This window comes from Anopheles marshallii, chromosome 3, assembly GCF_943734725.1.
Source record: "Anopheles marshallii chromosome 3, idAnoMarsDA_429_01, whole genome shotgun sequence".
NCBI lineage: Eukaryota > Metazoa > Arthropoda > Insecta > Diptera > Culicidae > Anopheles > Anopheles marshallii.
Genome location: NC_071327.1, coordinates 7769140 through 7784839, shown reverse-complemented (window position 1 = coordinate 7784839; position 15700 = coordinate 7769140). Strand labels below are relative to the sequence as shown.

General features: G+C 43.5%; 4 protein-coding genes across 4 annotated transcripts; 2 read left to right on the top strand and 2 right to left on the bottom strand.

Moving 5' to 3' along the window:
• Positions 1–137: 137 nt before the first annotated feature.
• LOC128712098 (UBX domain-containing protein 1-A) lies at positions 138–1279 on the top strand. Its single transcript, XM_053806993.1, has 3 exons — positions 138–187; positions 266–859; positions 970–1279. Exons 1-3 carry the CDS (start codon positions 138–140, stop codon positions 1277–1279), a joined length of 954 nt encoding a protein of 317 aa, XP_053662968.1.
• A 1208-nt stretch (positions 1280–2487) lies between these two features.
• LOC128716377 (ribonuclease Oy) lies at positions 2488–4947 on the bottom strand. Its single transcript, XM_053811297.1, has 3 exons — positions 4938–4947; positions 3421–3508; positions 2488–3355 (listed from the first exon to the last, which is right to left on the bottom strand). The coding sequence occupies exons 1-3, from the start codon at positions 4945–4947 to the stop codon at positions 2488–2490; spliced, it is 966 nt and encodes a 321-aa protein (XP_053667272.1).
• A 42-nt stretch (positions 4948–4989) lies between these two features.
• LOC128716365 (glycerophosphocholine phosphodiesterase GPCPD1) lies at positions 4990–12911 on the bottom strand. Its single transcript, XM_053811285.1, has 6 exons — positions 12665–12911; positions 8379–8716; positions 7529–8302; positions 6854–7321; positions 6637–6783; positions 4990–5157 (listed from the first exon to the last, which is right to left on the bottom strand). Exons 1-6 carry the CDS (start codon positions 12909–12911, stop codon positions 4990–4992), a joined length of 2142 nt encoding a protein of 713 aa, XP_053667260.1.
• Positions 10773–12110, top strand: LOC128714198 (CLIP domain-containing serine protease B15-like). Its single transcript, XM_053809074.1, has 4 exons — positions 10773–11042; positions 11110–11336; positions 11415–11713; positions 11794–12110. Exons 1-4 carry the CDS (start codon positions 10773–10775, stop codon positions 12108–12110), a joined length of 1113 nt encoding a protein of 370 aa, XP_053665049.1.
• Positions 12912–15700: the final 2789 nt, after the last annotated feature.

Sequence of the window (15700 nt, the reverse complement as noted above, 5' to 3'; positions counted from 1 at the left end):
TTAACAACTGTCAACCACAACGGTGTTTGGTTTACAAGAAAATTGCACATTACCGTGATTGTAAAAAAAACAGGGACATCTCCCACTTATTTTAACAGTGCTTGTGCTGGTTCGAATAGTTTGTGTTAAGCGTTACCATGTCCGATATTCAAACGTTGATAGATATGGGCTTTCCCAAGGAGAAGGCGTAAGCAACTCGGCGTACAAAACGTTCCTTTCCCTTTAATTCAGCCCACCTTCCTTTTGATACCTCTATTTCCAACAGTGAACGAGCGCTCGAAGTGACCAACAACAAAGGTGTAGAACAGGCTATGGAATGGCTGCTTGCGCACGCTGACGAACCACTGCCACCCGCGTCCGGTCCGGCCGGTGATAGCACGAGCTCGACTGCTGAAACACCGGATAACACATCGGCTGGAGGATCGGCCGACGAGCAAGCGGCGGCTGTAGCGAAATCACTCAAATGCGACGAGTGTGGCAAGTTGTTTAAATCCAAGGAGGAAGTAGAGTTCCATGCGGCCAAAACGGAACACAGCAGCTTCTCTGAGTCGACCGAGGAAAAGAAACCGCTCACGGAGGAAGAGAAGAAGGTGCAGCTCGCCTTGCTAGAGGAGAAGATGCGCCGCAAACGACAGGAACGGGAAGAAAACGAAAAGAAGGAAGCGATGGAGCGGGAGCGGCTGCGCATTAAATCTGGCAAGGATATGCTGGAGGCACGGCGTAAGATGGAGGAACAGGAGATGAAAAAATTGATGGATCAGCGTAAGCGCGAAAAACTGGAAAGTCAGCAAGCACGGGATCGAGTACGGGTGCAGATTGAGGCAGATCGGGCCGCTCGAAAAGCGAAAGAGTCCTCGGGGTGTGTATGGGCGTTAAATTGTTTCCAATCGCATTGAACAATATTTTGTGATGGTACACTGTGTGTTGTTTTAGGGAGACTACGGCCGTATCACCAACCTCCACAACGAGCAGCCCTTCGCCGGCACCGAAGCCAACGTCCACTACATCAACGAAACCGGCTGAGACGAAGACCTACACAACGGCTAAGATTGCGATCCGTATGATGGACGGTACGCAGCTCGTGCAAACGTTCCAGGCCGGTGAGCAACTGGCCGCCGTCCGGCTGTTCGTGCAGCTAAAGATGGACTCGATCGATGCGTCCTTCGGACTGATGACTAACTTCCCGAAGAAGGTGTTCAGCGCCGAGGAGTACGATATGCCGCTGGATAAGCTGGGCCTTGTACCGAACGCGGTACTGATCGTAACAAAAGCACCCTAGACATTTAGACAAAGATGTTTGTATAAAATCCTTAACCAATGCGATTATCGGTTCGGTTTGTGATGTAACTGCGGTATAAATCTATATAAAAACGATCTCTTTGATTGCGAATGCCGATACTAATGTGTGTCTGTTTTGAGCAGAATTGGAGGTTTTTATTTTAAATGATTGAGTGTAAGAATCAATTTACTATTATAAAGAAGATAAATTTCGACGTAGCAAATGTTGACCTATCCGGTTATAGGAATAAATCACATACTAGGTGCTAACATTATTCTGGACGGGTTTGGGTGACTGAAAAAAATAACTGATTTTAGCAATATTCCATACGAGTTATCAGTCACCTGGTAGCAAACTCAGTATTGTATCGTCTCTTGTAGGATTTAAATTGTGCCCAGGCAAAAATTAACAACGTTATCAGTTAATTTGTAACGGTCACTACGAAAACAGTCAGGCAACTGCTTTCGAACCTTTGTTCTAACTGCTTTTCGTCATGCTGGAGCAATTAACAGTAGCTCTTGCTATCTCGAATGGCCACCTAACAGCAACTTTATGTACATCAAAATCTAAGGACAAAGGGTAGAAGTGATAAAGGTGAAGTTTTCCCTTTAGGGTGAAATAATCGACCAAACTGTGAAGACACCCGCCTCTAACCAGTTCGCGATTGCCCAGCACTAGCGACTTAAGAGTTCTACGAATGTTCTTTCTCTTTTTGTGACAAATACCTAATGGAAGATAACATGGGTAACATGGAAAGACAGTTAATCGCCAAGGCCACGGAAAAGATAAATCAACTGCCAACTCTGATGCTTTGGGAGGCCTTTGCTGCTCTGATACTATATGACCGTCTATTTTTTCCTGAAGACTTATACAAAGGATTTAAGCAAACTTTTTTGTATTTAATTTTCATCGCCATTCAATATCAGTCCATATTTTTAATGCATTCGTTAGTGCATATAATTTTATTTAGCTACAATCAATGAGTTGATGAACAAAAGCATTTGTTTCGCTCTACAACCGTTTGTGGGCTTGCCTTACCCTGCAATTATTATTTGAGATTTGAATTAACTATTACTGAAATGGCCGATCTTGCCTGCGAGAAGAGTGCATTTCATTCGAGATTCTAGTTTAATCCAAGCATGGCTCAGAATTGTGCTTTACCAACCATTTAGTTTTGCCAGCCCAACGATCAATAGATCACAATTTCTTTAATGCTTAACTAAAATAACCTCAACTACTTCGTACGTTTGCAGTTCACCAATATCTTGTTCATCGCCGGTAGCTTCCAAAATTGTTTCGTACGTCGCTTCTGGATCCATCACCTTCTGTTTCATATCTTTTGGTGCAGCATTCGGATAAAAGATGGGGTTTGCAACATTACAGTTACTTATCACCGTGCCAACGCGAGCATTCGGTATTGCCATACGTTCCATGCCCACAATGCCATCACAATCAACCGATTGAAGCTGCTTGTCGAAGCAGATGCGTATCTCGTTCAGCAGCTGCTGATGCGTTTTGTGATCATAGAAACATTCGATCGCTACATTCTTCCCATAATAATCAAACAGAGCCTTGTTAAGCGTCGTTAGGCTGTAATTGTAACCGGGCTGGATGTCTCCACTCGCAGCGAAAGCTGCATTGACGGAATGTTGCTCCAACCAGGTAAGACCCTGGTTAAAGTATTTATTTTCCGTGCTCAGCTGCTCGATTGCCTCGGCGGCACAGGTACCGTGCTTTAACCATTCGTGTTCCCAAAGTGAATCGTCCGGCTTGTTTTTCTCCACATTCAGCCAGTGTTCTTTCAGCTGCTGCTCGATCGATGTAAGCTGGGATAAATCGAAAATGGCCGACTTGTTACAGAATGCGGGTCCTATTGTATTATACTTCGTCGGCCAGATGCCATGAATTGTCCAAACGGTGGCAGGTGTCGGAAGACCACAGATATGGCCTTTGCCCGTTTCACGCCATTCGTAACAAGCGGTGATCGGCCATCGTTGAGTGAAAATGAGTAGATCGAATGGATGCAGCTGATCTACAGCATCAACAGAGTTTTCCCGTGAATCTTCATAACCGCTTCTGTTGCAAATGTGAAGCAAATTTCACTACACTATAAATCACCAAAGATCGGGTTACTAACTCACCTGCTCGGTGCTGCAAGACAAAATTGCACGAAAAGTGTAACGCAAGCAATACGAAAGATCATGCTTACCGTACTGATGGTAACTAGCTCTGAGCGATACGATGATCCTCACACAACGATGCTTCGATCGTAAATAGAATAGACGCTTAAACAGAGCCATATGAAGAATGCGAAGAATGTGCTACCGTTCCTGAAGGGCGTAGCGATAAGCGGTTTGGTCGACTTTTACGAATTCAATAATAGAATTCAACCGTATGCGAAAGTGCGCAAGCTTCTTATCAACAGTTTTGGTTAAATTTTTCAGCAATTGGTAATTTCTGGGATAGACGATCGATGTTTTATGATGGGTATTTCGGTCACTAATACATTTACAAGAAAGGAGCCAGATTGGATTGTTTGTTAAAATTATATAGACAATATTTCGAATCGAAAAGTATCAGCAGGTTGGAATTCTCTCATAGCTGTTTGTTACCATAAAGAGTTTGTGATAAGAAGAATGAATTGCCTGTTTTGAACATTGGTCAACGAATAGAGGACATACTGTATTTTGATTGTGAAGAGCTATGCTCAAGCTAAGCTGTTGGTAACGGCGCTCCCAAACCGCAGAAGCTTGCCAGCAATAATACACTTGTGTCCCTAGAAGGATATCCGAAGGTTCTTCACACTTAATTAGTGCAAATCAATTGCGCAACTTTGTGATATTGACAATTTAATTGATGAACTATTCAAAATCGTTAACATTAATTTATTGCGCTTGCAAAGTACGTACAAAAAAAAAATCAACTATGCACTCCCAAACAGCTTATGTTCTATGTATTTAATTGAAGCCTCATAAAAGGGTAAGATAGAAGAGTTTCACGAAACTTATGCTATAAAAAATAAGAAAATTATAGCGTAAGTTCACCTACCTTACCACACTTATTTCTATAATTTTTTTATTAATAGTAAAAATCCACCAGTGAAAGGAATCCTTGCAGTTAAAAATAAACACTTCTCTATACCTAGACAAACAGTAAATTTGCTAAATTTTGCTTCAGATACTTTAGGCTTTCGGTGGCATGTATAGCTGTAAAGAACTATTGCTTTAAGAAAGTGGCATTTGTTTATTAATATATGAAATTCCTTTTCCTACTTTGAACCCGCATTCAGTACACTTCATTTGTTAGGCGCTGTGATTTATAAGAACAAAAAAAAAAACGCAATAATAATCTCAATCTCATTTAAATGGCCGGTGCTGATATACCAATTGGTCATCTTCCAACGTACACGAAAAGAGCGTTGAGGCTACTCTTTCATTTGGTTTGTAAATAAATTCGAAATATCACCTCATACCTTCACGTACATCTTTGTTAACGCAATCTGTAAGATTTGCGGTGCATCGTGCGTCATCTCAAATTGCTCCGAACCTTTTCAGTAGTGTGGATGTTAATACGAATTCAAAAAATTAATCTTCCCAAGATACAAAAAAATAAAACCCGCAAATGAATCATTCCAACACTCACTCATTCAGAATCTTACCCACATCCATTATTCATTTTGCACTGGTAATAAAAGCCCGTAACTTTCAAACTCAAATCGATGGAGTTGAGGTGGATGAGGTCGCCTTGTCCAGGCTGAGCCGAACGTCCTTATCGTTTATAAAGTCGTGCTGATTTGTCTGCTCGTAACGGTTCTCGATGTTAATCTGCTGCAGCAGTGCTGCTTGCGATTCACGCGCACCAACTAAAAATACACTCTCCTAGATGGGTGGAAAAAAAATTTATGCCATTATCGGGTTTAGAAAAATACATTTGCTTTACTGTGGACTAATTCCCTTTTTTCGATCGACGATTTATCAAAGGCTTCCAAGGGTTTGCTAGTTGTTGCTTTTTTCTTATGAATGTGCATTAAAGATAGATGCGTTGTTTACAAGCACACCATTGAATAAATACTAGATACTAGACATTTTCGAGAACATACAAGGACACATAACTGTCACGTCACTACACGTTCTAACGCAATCCCGACAACAATAAACGAACACATGGTACAAACGAAAAAAAAGCATATTTTTGAAACACGGACGCAGTACATCATCATCGCTTAGAAGACATGGTACGAAAAGAACCGCGATACGTTGCGACAAGAAGGCAGCTAGCTTTGGGTGAATAATGCAGATATGTTGTAGACTGGACACAGGACAAACTGGATATGTAGAACAGAAACCAAAACAACACTCGAAGGTACATTAATCTTCCTAACACAATGACCACAAACACCGATACTATAGTTCGCGTTAGTATGAGCAAAATCTAAGAACTACTGCTCTTTAGTTTCAACAGCGGGTTGTTGCGATACCGTAACACCCTCGGAACTGTTCACACTAACAGCTCCATCACCCTCCACCTGCAACGATAGCGCATTAGGAAGAGAGATAAAGAGAAGAAAGAAATGAACATGTACATTGCACGTTCTGTGGATGAAATCTATGAGCAATGAGTAGCGCGCTTTCGGTGGATGAGCTATGGGACAAAGATGTCTGGGACGAAACAACAACATGGCGTTAAAACATATACAGAACAAAAGTACATACGCATGTGCTGAAGGAGAAAAGACGCAAACGTTTTTACGTTGTGTAGAAATTCCAGGTTTCTTTGCTTGTTTTAGCGAGATATGGAAACAACAATGAAACACTCACAGCACACATTAATGGGCGACAATTGTGACAATTTTATGAAAACATGAACCAGCACTAGGAATACTTACAAGTTTAAAACCAGTCATTTTACTGATTGTTTTCCATCAGAAGAAACTTCACATTGTTTTAAAAATGTTGTTTCGATAAACTACCAACTATAATCTTTTACATTACATGAACTATGATTCCGAAGCATAATGTTTACCAAATCTACCAAATCCACAAATATAAAAAAAAAAAACAATAAAACATGCACAAAATATATAAGTACATAACAAACATAAACAAAGGACGAACAAACACACAGAACAACGGAAAATAAAAGAAACTGACATACAAAAGAAAACAGCAAGCAACTTTTTTAGCAATCAACTTGAACCAATGAATGGAATATTGGAGAAGCATCGAGCAGAAATGAGCGATCGTATCGACTTAGCAAAGTGAGCTAGTGCTTGTGCATCAAGGCGAAGCGAAATACTGTCTGAAAAGATTCCAACCGGTGTCGGTAAATGGAGATGGACCGAAAGAGCAACTACTTACCTTAACCGCCTTGTCCGAGTAAATGTCCATCTTATCGTAGATGATTGCATGGATACCGAGGCTCTTTAAATGCTTGATCGTATCCTTACAATTATTATCATCGCCCCAGCAAAAAATGATCAATCCTTTCTCGGTCGCCAGATTCACCTACAAACATGAAACAGGTTAGTAAAACAAGGTTAACATATCTCCACTAAAGTTGCTACTTTCCACTTGCCTGTGTTTGATCGCGCAACAGATCCTCGGTATGCGCTACGATACCCAACAGTTCGGTTGCATACGCATTGCGCACGGCCGTCTCGATCGAGTTGCAGCGTGGATCATGGTAGCTCGGGTATCGGCTGGTGACGCCGAGCGTTAGAAACATTACCGGATAGAGGTTCTGCTTAAGACGCAACATTGTGCAGATGTCGGCATCGAAGCACGAGAACACAATCCGCCGGTTGCCGGCTTTCGCTAGCACCACACGCAATATGCAATCGACGTACAGGTTCGTATCGAATGTTAACTCTGATTCCATTCGGCCATCCTTGAGCTTCTGTGACCACTTGATCTCGATGTTAAAGCCACAGTGTGGATCTATCTGATCGAGTGCTTCGGCTAGCTGAGGGAACGGTTGGTGCTCCTCCAAATCTTCGTCGAAGAATTTGGCTTCGCGGTTTCTACCTTCCACCACGTGGTACACCTGTGGCCGTTGAAACGGGGTTGAAGACCAGAATTAATTGAAATCATGTGGTGGACGTTTCAAGTAATCGTATTTTAAAAAGTGTTATAACATTTTATTGACGGATGACAAGAGTTCTCGTCATAGCGCGGACGAGCGTTGTTAATGGATGACGAGAATTCTCGTCATGTCGTGCACCGATGGATGGAGTGAGAGAATTGCATTTACCTTTAGGTTCCGGAGTTGTTCAAGTGTCAGTTCTCGCATCGGAAGCTCCAACATATCGTTCGTTTCGAGCGTGGTTTTGCGCTTGAGCGATACATAAATATCGAAATCGTGATAGATCACCGGCACCAGATCCTTGCTCAGTTGCACATCAAACTCCACCATATCGGCACCGTGCGCGACCGCCTTCTTTAGCGAAGCGATCGTGTTTTCACGGATCACATTGCCATCGCTCGCCTTGAAGCTGGTGCCGGATCCACGATGGCCCACGTCCAGGCCGGTCCAACGTTTGTTCCAGTACCGAATGTAAGATCGCTCTAGCGTGCATTGCGTGGGCAAAAGTGGCGTTATTTTCAGGTACTCAATCCGCATCATGCCGAGTGGCCGATGTTTGCTTGCACACGTAACCGGCAATTCAAGGACACCCTCGGATTTTTTCAGGAAGTTCGGCAGAATGTAATGATAACCCAGATGGTACGGTGGTTCGTCTTCCTTCGACTTGGAACTGTACGTGTAAAGATCGACGAGATAGGCCACGTTCTCAGGCTCTGCTACCGTTACGTTGTAGATAAGAAAATCGTCCTTGTGATACGGACAACCGAACTGGGACTGTTGCTCATAGCAAACATTCGGGTTGCGAAGCGACGTTACCTCCGTGAAGGAGTAGGTGGTTGCCGATTCTGCACCATTCTCACGGGTATCGTTCGAAAGCGATTCTTCCAGCAACGAGGAAAGATTTTGGGATTCCGCATTAATGCGAAGATTCATCGTTGTTATCTAGAAGAAGTATCAGAACAAATTAATCATCATGGCCCATCGATTATTGTGCATATGGCCTAAGCGGAATTCTTACCTTCACATACAGCAACCGGTTCTTGATGCGTTCCTTCACCGAGAACGGATTATCGAAGAACTTAAACTGCATGATGGTTTCGGTCGTGAGCCAACCCTTGTCCAGCTTAATATTACCGTCGATATCACCGAGCGTGTCGATCTTTGGTTGTACTTGGGTGGTTCGTACTTCCTCGTCTGCCAGATCGAGCGGGACCTGTCGGGGCACAATGTGAGTTTCGAAGCGTCGTACGTGCACATTTCCACTGGTTGGATCGACCGAGCAGATCAAATAGCGATATTTCACAGACGCATCACGAGGCAGTTCCGTTGCCAGACGCCAGATATTTCTATCACCATCTGAAGAAAGTAAAAACATAAAATGAAATGTATAAGTCAGTGTTTTGCTCGTTAAACTGATGATATGTACATTTAATTTTCTACTATTTCATATCCATTCGCTTTGCTTAAACGGTTTGAGGACAGTTCGTTACGCATATTGCTACAATCGAATTACGCCTCTAGCAGTCGCCACACTCGTATTAAATTCAATCAAAATGCCCACATGCGGTTTAATTTACTGAAGGCCCTGCGACGATCTATGCAACGGCAAAAATGTGTTTTGATGAGATATGCAATAAACGAAAGCGTTTAAAATCGCCGACCACAACATTTTTTTAAACCAACAGGCTTTTAAGCGATATTCAAATTCTCTATAGTTTTATAAGGTGATATATCATATTATTGAGCTTTTGTTGCTACATTATGTTATTACTTCATACTCTTGGCTCAGGGGGAAAATACTTAAGTAACGAGATCTACCCTGTTTGAACAAGGGCGAATAGTGAAAGTTAAAGTCTGTGCGACCCTCCATTAGGAAGCTGCTATTTTAGACAGATGTACAAGGTTTATCATTGGATTGCAACGGATGAACAGAAACAGAAGCATGAACAAATATCACTAATATTCCATTCCAGCCAGTTTGTTAAAATAGGCCACTACCGGTTGTTGCATCCATTAATATTCATTCGTGATAATGGAAGCGGAATCTGTCACAGGCTAAACAGCGTTAAAAGAGCATCCAATTTGAAGATCGTGTCTGGGTGAAAGTAATATTCACCCGTCTGCAACAAATGCTCCCAGCTACTATTATTCTATTGACGCACCGGTCGAAGCGACAGCAGGAAAAGAAGGGAGGTTGCAAATCAATTGTACTGTCGGCAAAGTGTAAACAAATTCATGCCCTACGCAATGGGAGACAGACAGCATAACACCACCCACCCGGTTCGCTTTGTTGGGTGCTTTAAACTGGTCAATCAAACACAGCGTAGACGATGTAAAGTTGTTGCTCTTTTCAAGTAACGAAGGACATATACACCTGTGTATTGATCGAAGGACTCTCCCGAGAGCGAACAACCTGTCATCGAGTTGTGGGGGAGATTCGATCTTGAACTTGAACGAATGTTTACCACGTGGACAAAGCTGTCAACGAACTGCAGCTCTAACACGGCGACCTTGCTATGTTAGTGGATGCTTCTAATTGTTGTTGTTAATTAAAGTTGGAAATTAACATTGAATAAATTTAGCTCTTTGTAGCTTGAATCCCCTTGCAAAGAGTAGATTTGAATCAAATAGAACGCTCTAATTTATATTGCGGAGAAAAATTTCCCATCAGCTTAGGTGTTCGCAAAAACAGGTTTAAATCGTTCATTTGGACGGCAGCTCTTGATACTGGGGAGTTTTTATAACATTACACGGGATGTGATTTACATAAATCTGGACAAGTACGAATTAATCGAGCGAATGCTAATGAGAGGCAGATAAAATAAGAGGGTATTTCCCAGCAGCACACCGCCGTTTGGCGGACGGAAAGAAAGGCCTGGAAACCCAAACATAAAATACCAGAGAACTGATGTACGGCCGAACGCGAGGTGACATGAGTTAAACAAATAAACACAAAACTGCTATTATACATGGGGGAATTCCCGCAATAAGCGATAATACAACCACATTCGTACTTGAGTGTCATAGATCCTCACACTATCTGTACATGTACATCTGTATGTACATTCCCGTCAGATTCTGCGAGGCGTCTTATAGGAACCGCGAGGAGAAGGTTACCCCAACAGTGATTAAGTCTTCTCATACATAATCTCTCTCTCTTTCTCTCTCTTTTTGTAGGATGCAATCAAAAGACACAAATCGCATCTTCACAGCGGAATTTAATCCGCGAACGCACGTATTGGTAGGCTTCGCTGTTTCCTGTCCCGCTTTGGAATATTGGTGAAACCGTTCCGTATTATCAAGTCCAACACAGAACCGGTCCTGTCAGTGGGGCGACAGAGCGGCATTGATAATCCTACGGGTATTTTGAGTGTCGATTATGTTTGCGTACCGTGGTGTGCTGCCGCTTTGCATGTTAGTTGCACGGTACACAATGAGGTGGTTAGTCTGTTCGATCGTGTCTTTGTCCCTGGTGCTAGTAGCGGTCGGCGAGTCGTTGAACAGTGGCGATGTGTGCAAAACACCGTCCGGTACGGGTGGCATCTGTGAGTCGGTGAAAAACTGTTCGTACGTGAGAAAGATCGTGCAAAGTCAGGACTTTTCGCACTACGATACAGAATATCTGGAATCGCTGCAATGCGGTGAAATGGAGGTTCCGATGCGGAAGAAACCTATTCCATTGGTAAGTAAATCAATGCACACAGCACACGGGAAATAGCAAGCTCCAAATTTCCTGCTCTCCGTTTTAGGTATGTTGTCCAAAGTTCGGCAATTTACCGACGTGTGGTGCACAGCAACTAGCCGATCGGATCTATTTCGGCGAGGAAACGCAACGAGGCGAACATCCGTGGGCTGCCCTCTTGTTCTACAATGTTGGAAGAAATCGCATCGTGCCTAACTGTGGTGGTGCGCTCGTTACCCAGCGATATGTGATAACGGCGGCACACTGCATCGTAGACAAACCAAAATGGAAGCTGTGAGTTGACTGGCGGCAAGTTGTACCAGTGTGTCTACGCACCAGACTCAGCTAATGTGAAATTCCTGCTTCCTACAGACTTTACGTGCGTTTCAACGAGTTCAACACGAGCAGCCCGGAAAACTGTACCACTTTGGACGATTCTGATGAAGTCATCTGCCGGGCGGACTACGAGGTGGAGTCAATTACACCGCACCCCGAGTACGACATGCACATCAATTCGCGTCCCAACGATATCTGCATCCTGCGACTCGCTTCCGACGTCACGTTTAACGACTATGTACGTCCCATCTGCTTACCCTTCGATCTCGACATCCAAAATCTTCCGGTTACGAATGAAACGTTCACCGTTACCGGTTGGGGAGAAACAGAGGAGAGTAAGTGTGTCACCCTGTATGATTACTCAAATGGTGTACTAAAATAATTGTGTGCGTGTGTGTTCGTTTGTATTTCATAGGAATACCCAGCAGTGTACAGAAACACGTAGATTTGCCCGGGTTAGACAATGAGCAGTGCAACTCGGTGTACGCCGTGGCAAACGTCACCCTCACGGACAAGCAGTTGTGCATCGGTGGCTTGAATGGTTCTGATTCTTGCCGGGGAGATTCCGGTGGACCACTGATGCGTGAGGCGGGTGGTGGTTGGTTTCTTGTAGGGGTCGTTAGTTTTGGTGCACGAAATTGTGGATCGTACAATTTGCCCGGAGTGTACACAAATGTCGCGAAATATTTGGACTGGATGGAAACAGTTATGTTCGTTCAGCAATACTTGTAAAACGCGGTAGGAAATAAAAACAGGATTAACTTAACTGCCTTGTGAAAACGTGAATTGGAATGAGACTATGTATTAAGCAGTTTTGATCTAGATTTCGTGTAGAGTCGTCAAAAATTGTCCACGATCGTCAATGTGGGACTGCAACGCCTGTTTGTCCTAGTGTATTGTTTAAGTTGTATTGGTTTGTGTCCTTTATCTTTTGGTATCCATCGATCCATCCATTAGGGAGCCGCAGATTAATCATTGTTTATGTTGCCTTGTACAAGAGGGTGTCAAAACATGTCCAAAAATGTAGTATGCCTTTCTGGCACCAAACAAGGAACAAAAAAACAAGTTTATCGACTTGGCAGCATTAAGGGGCCTTCAAAATTCTTCATTTGTGTATACAAATTTATTCAACAAGGGCCGTAGGTCATTCCAACGCACCATTTGGTTGAAATCTAAAAAAAAAGAACTGATTGAATCTGAACAGTAACACTTACTGGCGCGAAATATAGATCATGTTTATAAAGGCACGATACATTAATTAACGTAGTCATCCATTCCTAACTTACCGTTTTCTGGGCGCAGTTGTACGCACAGTTCCGGATCCCAGTTTCCCAAGGATTCGCAACTGCCCGTTATGGCAATGGTTTCATCCTTCAGCAAATCGTACGTTACCAGCACGCGGAACGTATACCGACGATCACCAGCCGGCGTTGCTTGCTTTAGTTTCTTCGTGGACATTTCTGTCTTCTGGGACGCAGACGAAGGCGGGTTCTTTGCATCGCCATTTTCTTCCAAAAACCACCAACGCTGCATCGCTCTTTTGTTGCGTGTGTTTCAAAAGGTAGGAAATTGATCTGCAATGGAAATCGAATAGTCAGTGAAATAAGCTCGATCGAAACAAGAATGGTGAATTATTTAATTAGTTGGTGTGAAATATAAACAATGAATATTCTTCACGCGGGATAACATTTTTCAACAGCTGATATGCTTGTATGACTTCAATTACAGTCTGCTGATAAAAGGCTGGCGGGATGAACGACCACATGGATGAGGCGTAGGCGAATACCTGGCGCCAGAAAATAATTTGTCTCTTCCGGGCGAATCAGTATGCGGGAAATCGAATTCAATCGTGATGGCTTGCAGAGCTAGAAATCTTCCGCGACCCGATAGTTTTGTCATTGTTCATGTTTGTCGTCCATAGTTCATTATTTGATACGAGACGACCAGTGGGTGCTGATAAACACACAAATTGAAGTCTCTCGCGCACATTATCGGCGCTAAAGCTACGGTGTCCGTCACGTGTAATAATGTTATCAACGTGAACAAACAAACACATCTCGTTATTCAGTAAGAATTAGTCTCATTGTATGGTAAGGGGCTCATTGCACTTTTGCCCGGCGTTAGCAACAGTTGAGGGTCGTTCAAGAAGCGATCTTTTACGAATGTCTCACTATCGGGCAAGATATCGTGCAATAAACAATCGATAGAGACCATTACCAGCCAGAGCACTTTGGGCGACATTGGTGTATAGTGGAGCATTGCTGTTTACCAGTTGGATCATGGCACACTTTTATTGACTGATATGCCACGACTTGCAGCCCAGCCAATAGCCAGGAGATGTGATTTGACGGATGATCCTGAGCTTCCACATTGCCATCACATTCCTAGAAGATGCTTCTAAATATATCTAGCGATACTAGTGGACACTTGTGAGTTGTAAATTCTCCCTATTATGAGACGAACGGAGGAAGGCATGTTGTGGTGGTAGCGAGGTGCCGTTTTTGGCCATTCAACCTGAAAAACAGGAAGAGTATACGAGCCCGCCTGTGAGCCAAGTCTGTAGCCCAGCGTGTGCCCCTTTTGGCGCGCGAAGCGTAAACAGTGCCACCGTCTTCTCGGCAGCATGTCCCACTCAAGTCACGTGACAGTCAGCAGTATGCCGTCGGCGGTCACGATCGAAGAGTGATCATGCGCTCAGCAACGAATAAACTTGCCAAACCGGTTCCGATCAAAACATTCACTTTCTCCACCCTGTACCATCCCCCACGCGTACTGATGAAACTCCCATCTACGCATTGCATTCCGAGGGAAGTAAATTACCGTTGGTGCATTGAACGGCACATGCAAAGTATGTTCCCACTCTGTTTTGGGTAATCAGACGCACCAAAGCGCACATCCTTCAATCGAGGATCGAGGTAGATTTTCCCGTTTGAACAAGGTAATAATAATGGCAAGTCACAACCTACTGGTTGCGCTGATTCTAGTAGCCCTTGAACACATGGATGCTCCTTTTGAAGGTTGCCATAGAGAACGCTATTTTCGGCTCACAACCACAAACCTCAAAGCAGGGATTTTTGTCATTTTTGCGCATTGAAACATTACCGTACGAAAGGAAAAATCAATCGCCCTTGTTGTGTATTGCTTACCTTTTTTGGATAGCCCTTAGTTGGATGGAAGACGTTCGGAGAATTGAGGAATGGATAATCCTTTGTTTATGTTTCTTTCCGTTTGCTTCACATGGGCACTGTTCTGCGCCGATGAGAGCAGTTTAAGCACAGGGAAAACACACACACCAAATGCAACACTTCTTTGTTGCTGCTTTTAATTTGGTTCACACTAAACAACACAGAGAGCACGCGATGGAAAACGGCACACTTGGATGATCGTATTTTGTCAGCAACCAGAAACCCAAATTTACTACACAGAAGGGAGCACAATCGGCGAACACACTTTTCCTCGTGATACGATGGCGCGACTGATACTATGCCACTGCTGACGGGAAGAACAAAAACTTTTATCTGTGATTATCATGCACAACCGTGACGTGTCATTTTCGCGTTAACAATGAAAATCAACACATGTTTGCTTTGTTAGATTTTTCTCTTTTTCCACTGTATCGCGAGTGAACAGTGTAAAACACTACGGAAAAATGTGAAACACTGTACAACTAATCGACACCCACCGACAACAGCGTTATTTACACAATCCGACCATCGTTCTCGAAATCGGGGTACGTTTTCGTGCTGCGTTATTCCACAGAGCAAAAACACGATGGACCCTCACGCGACAACGATTTGGAGAACAATAGCGGGCGTTAAGATAAATTTGCACTACAGCTGGGCCTCTAGGGTGATACGTCACAGCTGACAACGCCGAAACACAGCTGACACCACGCGTCTACCGCGTGTGGTTGGGTACTTCATGCTGGATTGCCGAGCCAGGCCGATGTTTGACAGATTCAGACTTCATCTCGTATCCATTCTGCTCCCTCTCATTCTTTTATTTTCATGTAAAAGACGTATACCGATTCCGTGGTAAATTAAAGTGTTTTTGATGAGCTGTGAATAGTTTACCGTTTATTGTAACATAATGCCGTTACAGTAGCATACCATCGGGTGTATTGCTCGCGTGTGTTTGTGTAGTGTCGTGTTTTCTTTCTCGTTGGGTGGCATGTGAACAAAAATCCATTCCACCCCCACCATACGTTGCCAGGCGTAAATATTTTCGCAATCTTCATGATCACTACCTTCGTACCTCCTGCGTACCGCACACTACCACGGAAGATCCCAATTGCTATGGAATTCTGATGTCATCAGCAAATT

What these genes read in the sequence shown, in the direction of transcription:
- LOC128712098 (XM_053806993.1), top strand. Translation starts at nt 138, where the DNA reads ATGTCCGATATTCAAACGTTGATAGATATGGGCTTTCCCAAGGAGAAG. An exon ending in GGCTTTCCCAAGGAGAAGGC is followed by an intron (nt 188 to 265) that starts GTAAGCAACTCG and finishes TATTTCCAACAG; the next exon opens with TGAACGAGCGCTCGAAGTGA. An exon ending in AAAGCGAAAGAGTCCTCGGG is followed by an intron (nt 860 to 969) that starts GTGTGTATGGGC and finishes CTCCACAACGAG; the next exon opens with CAGCCCTTCGCCGGCACCGA.
- LOC128716377 (XM_053811297.1), bottom strand. An exon ending in TGTCTTGCAGCACCGAGCAG is followed by an intron (nt 3,356 to 3,420) that starts GTGAGTTAGTAA and finishes CATTTGCAACAG; the next exon opens with AAGCGGTTATGAAGATTCAC.
- LOC128714198 (XM_053809074.1), top strand. Translation starts at nt 10,773, where the DNA reads ATGTTAGTTGCACGGTACACAATGAGGTGGTTAGTCTGTTCGATCGTG. An exon ending in GGAAGAAACCTATTCCATTG is followed by an intron (nt 11,043 to 11,109) that starts GTAAGTAAATCA and finishes TCTCCGTTTTAG; the next exon opens with GTATGTTGTCCAAAGTTCGG. An exon ending in GACAAACCAAAATGGAAGCT is followed by an intron (nt 11,337 to 11,414) that starts GTGAGTTGACTG and finishes TGCTTCCTACAG; the next exon opens with ACTTTACGTGCGTTTCAACG.
- LOC128716365 (XM_053811285.1), bottom strand. Translation starts at nt 12,911, where the DNA reads ATGCAGCGTTGGTGGTTTTTGGAAGAAAATGGCGATGCAAAGAACCCG. An exon ending in ACAACTGCGCCCAGAAAACG is followed by an intron (nt 8,717 to 12,664) that starts GTAAGTTAGGAA and finishes TACTTTCTTCAG; the next exon opens with ATGGTGATAGAAATATCTGG. An exon ending in ACCGGTTGCTGTATGTGAAG is followed by an intron (nt 8,303 to 8,378) that starts GTAAGAATTCCG and finishes TACTTCTTCTAG; the next exon opens with ATAACAACGATGAATCTTCG.